We start from the raw sequence: 7,688 nt of genomic DNA on the forward strand, positions 1-7,688 counted from the left end.
CATCTAGTATCCAATTAGAAACTAAAACACTAACATCTTGTATCCAATTAGAAACTGAAACAGTAACATCTAGTATCCAATTAGAAACTAAAACAGTAATATCCAGTATCCAATTAGAATCAGAAACAGTAACGTTCAGCATCCAGACAATTAGAAGTATCTATTTATTTAAAACAAGCTCTCATCTAAGCCAAGCTAGCCTAAAACTTGCTTTGCTGCTGAGGATGGCCTTGAACTCCTGATGGTTCTGCTGGGATTACAGTGTGTCTCATCCTATCCAGTTTATGTGGTGCTGGGGACTGAGAGCTTCATGCATGCTAGGCAAGCATTCTGTCAGCTCAGCCATATCCCCAGCTCCAGCCTGTGGCTCTTTAAAAGGAGGAAGACAGGCGGAAGTTTTCCTTAGCCTCACCACAAACATGCCCCAACTTTCTATTTTCAAACACCCATCATCCCATTGCATTTACCTACCAGTCCACAGGTTCACCATTTTCACTTCTGCAAGAGATTTCTGCCATGGCCGGGACCCCAGAGAGGGCAAAGAGGAGCAAAGCAAGAGCTGTTCTTAGAGGGTTTGCTGTCATTTTCTATCTGTTGCCAGGGACTCTGTCAAGTCTTTCTCAGGCTGTGCTGGCTCAGATGTGGGCTCTATTCTCTTTCGCGGTTCACTGTTCGGACATAAACAGAAGAGGCTGAGTCCCATGTCACCTGATGGTTCTGTCACAACATTCCAGTGTGACTCTGGGTGCCTTTGTGCTCGATTATTGACTAGTTTACAAAGTGATAGAAAAGTCTGGAGGGAAAGGGGTATTTAAGCTGCTAACCTATGTAGTTAACTCCGGAGTGAAATAGACAGTATGAAGTGCATAGGAACAAGAATTCTTGACAAGTAGATGTTGAGTGAGGTATATTCTGTATTTCTTCTCTTCTGATTGACTCTCCGTGAGAGTAAATGCATGTGATTCATACATTAGAAATGACAAAACCTCATGCCTTGTTAATAATTAGGATCTGTCACCTACAATAATCCCTGCCTTAAGTGAGTAATTTCTGAAACAGTGCTCTGAAGGTTGCTTTAAATGAAGAGCAAATTCAATTGCATTTTAGCAAAAATATTGACATATCTTCCCCACACCCCTGGTTCTGACCACTCAGCAAGGAGCTTGGCTTTAAAAAGGCCATGGGTCTGCTGTGCAATCAGGTCAATATTAACCGCCTACTCTTTGGGGATAAATAAAAACTTTACCAACCTCACATCAACTCTTGCCATTCTTTTTCACTCCTGAAACTGAGGTTAGAGTTGAAGGCTGAAGGAAAATGGCCCATTACCATGACGACTATGAAAAGGTGAGCTGCCCCGTCCTGAGAGAGGGGGAGAATAGACAGACATACAGACATCTGCAAGGAATGTCTTTGCCTACCCATGAATTCCTGTTTAGCTGTCATGCTAAGTGGCAGTTCACTTTATGCCTGGAAATCGTGGTGACTCTGCTCCGTCCCTCTCCTTGATTATGGATTCCGACCAGAGTCATTTTGGAGAGCCAGCCCATACAATACCTTGATGGTCAGGTCGCTTCTATGGACTAGCCTAGCAGGTGTTCTTCAGTTTGTAGGGAAGGGAGGGCTTGTGGATCTATTTATCCCAAGGCAGAGGATTGAGGAGTGCTATGGAGCCACTGACAAAACTCACATGATCCGGGTACCAGTAAAAGGGAAGAATTCTGGGCCTTATTTTAGAATCAGAGTTCCTGAAGCTGGACCAGGAACCTGTGATGTGTGTATGGATGTGAGCTTCTGAGTGGCGGTTGAAAGTCCATGTTGGGTATTTGCCTCAATCATTCCATCTTAATTTTTAAAGGTAAGGTTTCTCAGTGGCCTGGAGTTATCTAATTTGGTGAGGCTGGTTAGCCAGCAAGCCCCAGGCATCCTTGACAGTACTGAGATTGCAGATGTTTGCCACCGTGGCTAGCTTTTAAAAATGTGGGTTCCGGGGTATTGAACTCAGATCCTTATGCTGTGTGGCAAGCACTGATGGACTGAGCCACTTCTCTAGGCTCCCAGAGCCTACAGTTTAAATAAGTTTATTGTTAGTGCAGGTGCATTGTAAAATTTAAGCCCACTGCCCTGAGGCCTAGCAGATGTGACTTCCAGAGACCGACAGCTTTCTAAAAGGGGGCAGTAAGAATCAACTAGACCAAGAAACAGTTTTTTCACCATTTCTGCATTTTGCTTTGTAGGTTATAATTGTGTGCAGAAAATGATTTCAATAGCTGCAAACAATAAACATATTCGCGGCGTGATGTTTATTTTTAAAAGAAACATCACTACAATTTAAATCTTTTATTTTATGACACTTACGCAATTGAGCAATCAAGTATAGCATTTGTTGAATCACTTAGCTAACATGAGCAAATCATTTTCATTTATGTGACCTAAAGGCAGCTTTTCCGAATAGGCTAGAGAAGAGTTCCTGCTTTTTTTTTCTTCCTCCTTGTCATATACAGGGCAGGATGGTGGTGATATTTGAGTGAGGGATCCTTAAGTTTTAGCCAAGCCTGTTCCTACCTTCCTGCGAGTACGCCGAAGGACAGCTGTATTTGGGTGGCATTTGCTAAATCCAATTTCAGTTCAAGGTCTGGAAAGACGCTTTTAATAAACTTTCTTTGCTGGTGTCGCTGACTCTACCATGTGGTTGTCCTTCGGCAAACAACCGCCCTTGTTGTTTGCAAGTGTTTCATGATTGAATGCTGTAACCAGCTTCGAGGGGTTCCGGGGATTCCAGCGTGGTCCCAATTCCTAGACTCCAATATATCTCCCCTCCCCCATTTGTTTCTTTCACTAAGACTAATAAAGTGTTACTATGGAAAGAAACCTACAGGTTGGGAGGATGAGGAAAATACAAACAGCACCGAAGGCTTTTCACGATACCGCTTGCTTTGGAAGGCACATTGTATACTAGCATGGAACCACCACAGTCTTTCACAGCCTGAGGATTCGTCAAAACAGTGGACACTGCTTCCTTTTCAACTTGACCAAGTGGAGTAAACATGGAGGAGCTCATAGCCTGGAAGTGGGCTGACTTTGCATTCACTCTCCCAAGAATGCTGAAAAGCTGTAGTCCCGATGTTTTTGAAAAGTTGCCTTTTTCACCCCATCTTTCTCAGCCCTTCATGTTTCTCATCTTTCAGGAATTTCAGCTCCTGTGTGTCTGCATTAGCCCTTGGTGATTTGTAGACATGCTGTATTTTTATTTTTAATTGTGTGTATCTGTGTGTGCACATGGGTGCAGCATCTTCAGAGGACAGAGTCTTTGATCTCCTTGTAGCTGGAGACGACAGGCGGCGATGGCCAACTAGACATGGGTGCCGCTAAGTGAATTCAGCTCTTCTGCAAACGCTTCAAGAGCTCTTATCCATGGAGCCGTTTTCCAGTGCCAGCATTTGCTTCTTTATTTGGCTCTTTTCCATTCTAGGTTTTCCATCTCTACATCTTTTTAGAAAATTAGTCTGTTACTTATTCTACCTCTCCAAAATAACCGATTATTTCTTGAACTGTGTTCAGCAGATTCTTACCTGATTGTTAATTGTTAGACTCTTTCATTTTTTTCCATGTCTGTTGTTGTTGTTGTTGTTGTTGTTGTTGTGTGTGTGTGTGTGTGTGTGTGTGTGTGTGTGTATGTGTGCAGGTGGAAATGAGATTGTAGTCCTCAGGCTTGTGTGATAAGGACTTTGCCTGCTGAATCTCCTTTGGCTCCCTAGTTTTATTTCTTTCAAATGAAGTTTTTAATATTTATTTTATTTTCTCCATGTTCAACTGTCTATTTCTGTCAAAACATTAAGTATATTATCTTAAGCCTTCCATCTAATTCTGCTCGTTCGTATGGGCAGGTTAGGCTTTGGGGCTGACTTTGCCGCTCATTGTTGACACCTTCCTACTGGTGTATACTTTTTCCTTTGGGCTGTACTTTACATTTCTTGCAAATTTGTCTGTGAAAAAGAATGTAAGGTACACAAATAAAGTTGGGGCTTTTCAGCCTCTGGCAGCTGCAGACTTGGTGGCAATACAGTCATCTGCCAGGGCTCCCGTGAGTCAAGCTGCTGGCTTTATTTATGTTTTGAAGTATGAGTTACATCCCATGAGATGTGTCTGTTTAAGGCTAGCTTTCTCTCTGAGCAGAGTTTCGAAGTCTGCTGACAGACCGAGAGGGGTCTAGAGTGTGGCAGACTGGAGGAAAGTCGATGCTTGCAGTGTGAGTGTAGGCAGAGGCTTTGAATTGTTGCTAAAAAGAGACAAGTGAAGAAAACACAGGCCAAGAAAAGCTCATGAAGGACGTGGTTAAGGAGAGCACCCTCCGTGGCAGAGTGGATTTGTGGATCAGGCTGGTTCCAATTACCTTCATGCTGCATTGGAATGCCAGTTTCTACCTGAAGCTTCCCCCACTCTGGCTTTGGCGTCGCCACAACAGGTCAGCAGAGCTCACTCTACAGCTTCCGTTAGCAGGATTAACACACTGTGTGACTACCTGCTTGCTTCTTTTTTGCGTCTTCCCCTATTCTAGAAGTTCCTGGATACAGGCGGGAAACTCCTAAATCTGGCCCACTGACTGTTTTTATAAAGGTTTACTGTCACACAGCTGTACCCATTGCTGTATGGGTTGTACGTAGTTTCTCTTATGCAATAACGACAGAACTGGGTTGCTGAACACCACCTAAAAAGCCCAGAGTACTGGCTTTTTGATTCTTCATAGGAGAATGCTCTTCCACAGCGTTCCTACAAGGATGGAGCACTGTCTGCCTTGTCCACCCTTGTGTTCCTAAGCGTGTCACACGGTTTTCCACCTACACAAATCTAAGTCAGTATAGCTCTGTGAACACACAAAGTGGATGGAAATGAATGGACAAATTTGAAGTGTTGGGGCGGAAAGGCAGCTCAGTGGCTAAAAGCACATGCTGCTCTTACAGAGGACCTGGCTACAGTTCCCAGCATCCACATGGTGGCTCACAACTCTCCGTAACTGCAGTTGTAGGGGATCCCATGACCTCTGTAACAGGAGTGCATGTGCTGGACATATATACACACAGGCAAAACATTCATGTGCACAAAATAAACATAAACAAATCTGAAAAATACTTTAAAAGAAACAATGAATTAAAGCTAATTAGAGAAACCAACAAAGTAGCAGGGAAAACTCCGCCCTCAGAATCTCACTACCCATGTTTGCAAGTCTGGGAGGCAGCTGGAGGGAAGAGAACCCGGCTGCCCGCATCCCACATGGCCTCTGCATCTCAGCAGCTGTGTGGTTTTTACCTCACGAGTATCTGCTGTCTTTCTGGAAACTGGGACTCGCCTGTCCCCTCACAGAGGCCTCTCAGAGACCAGAGGAACGGTGCCAGTGACTTCTGGTCCCTTCTCACTTTCTTTCTAGCACAGGTATTTCCTCTCTCTTCCACATAGACTAAAGCCAGCAGCTCCTGGGGACGATGGCGTTCAATGGCTGCTAGTAGGCTCGCATCATTGCTGCTTTCCCTGGTCCCAACTCAGGTGAAAGTCAACATTCGCCTCGAATGGCCAGTGCCTGGTGCTGAAGGCACAGCCCACTGACTACTCCAGAGAGTGCTTGCTACCACTGAATTCTCCTCATGTGTCAATACACCCGTGCCAACAGGATCCAGCTGAGTTCAGAGTCTCCGGCAGTTATAAGGATGATGTGGGTAGGGACACATCTTGAGATTGGTGAGCTTCTGCCTAGGACGGTCCAGTCTCCATTCCCAGTCTGCCCCCATGCCTCTCGGGCAGCTTTTTCACATCTAGGAGCCAGTTTATTTTACAGGACGGATTCCTGGCTGCCAGCTCACGGAGCTGTTGTGAGGCTGAGGAAAGATGTCGTCAGGTGCAGCGGGTGGAGAGTTAGATGATAAAATGCTACGCAGCTGTGAGCGTCTGGCAGCATGGCCAGTTCTCTCCCTGTCAGGATTAGTGTGTTCTTCCTCTCACTCATGAGTTCAACTCCAAAGAGGACTGCCAAGCAGACTAAGGGATTGTGATAAAGGGTTAAAAAAAAAAAACCAACCTGTCCTTTGATGGCATATGGCTCTTACTTTGTCTCTCTATCCCCTGACGGTGTATCCTGAGAAGGTTACCTGATTGGCCCCAGAGGCTTCCTTATTCAATAACGGACTCCAATATGTATTCCTGGGGCTCTAGTGGAGAATTAGAGGGAACCACACGCACACACTTCCTGCCATGTTTCAGGCCCACAGCACATGGTTGTTGCAAGCCTCGTCCTGGTACTTTCAGTGTATAAGGTTCAACACATCTCCTTCCAGTCTGTATCAGATGTCGCTACCAATTCTGTATTGCGACGGTTCTCACCCCTATTCTCGAAGTTCCTGGACCCCTTCTTCCAGGTTTCCTCCCCCGAGGCATTTCTCTTGGTACTTTTCATGCCGGGCAAAAGAATGAAAGTAACTGAGCACCCGCATTGGAGTTGCAGTGAGTCATGGGTCAGTTACCCTTCCTTTTCACCATGAATATGCAGTGAGACTGTATTCTCCTATTGAAACATCCACGAGGGTCAGCTCTGAACGGGCTGCACGCCTCCCTCACGATCGCTAAATCACTCTTCAGGGTCAAGCGGTACAGTCTTGTCATGCATTTAGTAGATCCCATGCAGCAAGACAAAACAAACATAAAGCAAACACACAGACAAGTACATGCCCCGCCACCACCACACTGGCTGCTTCTAAGACCAGAACTTGGTATTATTGTTCTTATCATTTGTACGTACTGAGGCCCACGAAGGGGACACACGCACAGTTCCTATGAGTGCTTGTTTTTCTCATATTAAGCCAGCAATTCCTTCCCCTCCTTGAAGATTTCATATTCGCGAATGCCCACGGAAACATTCAAGGAAGGAGAAACCTAGAGGATTTGAAGACTCTCCTTGGCAGATCTCAAGGAAATAGGCAGAGAGGAAAAGAGGGATAGAGTAGGAGGGGGAGGGGGAGGAGAAGGGGGGAAAGAGGCGAGGTAGAGATTGGTTTTCTTATATAATTCTTATGTGCCACAGCATAACTGAATTATAGTATTTAGATGCAAAATAGCAAACATTTTTTTCTCTCTCTTGTGAAAGGTGGAGAGGGTCCTTATACTAATTCTGAGACTCAAGAGAAAGCTCTAGTCGATTTAAATGGATGAAAATCTCTTCGTGCTTTGCCTACCGCTCTCTCAGTACCTTTCCTGCCATTAAATCTAATCCTGTGAAGATGTAGACAGACATGCGTGATACATCAACCTTTACGTTTGGATATTGTAAAGAGCTAAAATTCACAACAACAGCAGCAACAACCTCAATGAAAGTGTCTCCCCGTGGCAACAGAATAAAGAATTCCAGTGACTGAAGCGCAGCAGAGTAGAATAGAGCATAGAAGCCTGAAGAAAGCTGAAAGGAGCTGCGGAAATCGGGCTCTGAAAAGGAGAGAGAGAGAGAGACAGAGAGAGAGAGAGACAGAGAGAGAGAGAGAGACAGAGACAGAGAGAGAGAGAGAGAGAGAGAGGAGAGAGAGACAGAGAGAGAGACAGAGACAGAGAGAAACAGAGAGAGAGACAGAGAGAGAGACAGAGAGAGAGAGACAGAGACAGAGAGACAGAGAGAGAGACAGAGAGAGAGAGAGGAGAGAGAGACAGAG

The 7,688-nt window shown here is 45.1% G+C and overlaps 2 protein-coding genes across 3 annotated transcripts in view; one reads left to right on the forward strand and one right to left on the reverse strand.

Moving 5' to 3' along the window:
• Dnase2b (deoxyribonuclease 2 beta) overlaps positions 1-584 on the reverse strand; it is a 13,929-nt gene extending 13,345 nt beyond the window's left edge. Inside the window, exon 1 of the mRNA XM_005357412.3 lies at positions 472-584. Within this exon, the coding sequence (XP_005357469.1) occupies positions 472-584 (113 nt within the window). The remainder of the gene's footprint in view (positions 1-471) is intronic.
• Positions 585-1,263: 679 nt separating this feature from the next.
• Positions 1,264-7,688, forward strand: part of LOC101998151 (uricase) — a 33,526-nt gene continuing 27,101 nt past the window's right edge. Inside the window, exon 1 of one of the 2 annotated variants that reach the window (XM_005357413.2) lies at positions 1,264-1,347. In XM_005357413.2, coding sequence (XP_005357470.1) covers positions 1,318-1,347 — 30 coding nt within the window. In that variant the 5' untranslated portion in view covers positions 1,264-1,317. The remainder of the gene's footprint in view (positions 1,348-7,688) is intronic. The other variant, XM_013350008.1, reaches the window with a different exon arrangement.

Source organism: Microtus ochrogaster, chromosome 21 (genome assembly GCF_000317375.1).
Source record: "Microtus ochrogaster isolate Prairie Vole_2 chromosome 21, MicOch1.0, whole genome shotgun sequence".
In the NCBI taxonomy this organism is placed as follows: domain Eukaryota; kingdom Metazoa; phylum Chordata; class Mammalia; order Rodentia; family Cricetidae; genus Microtus; species Microtus ochrogaster.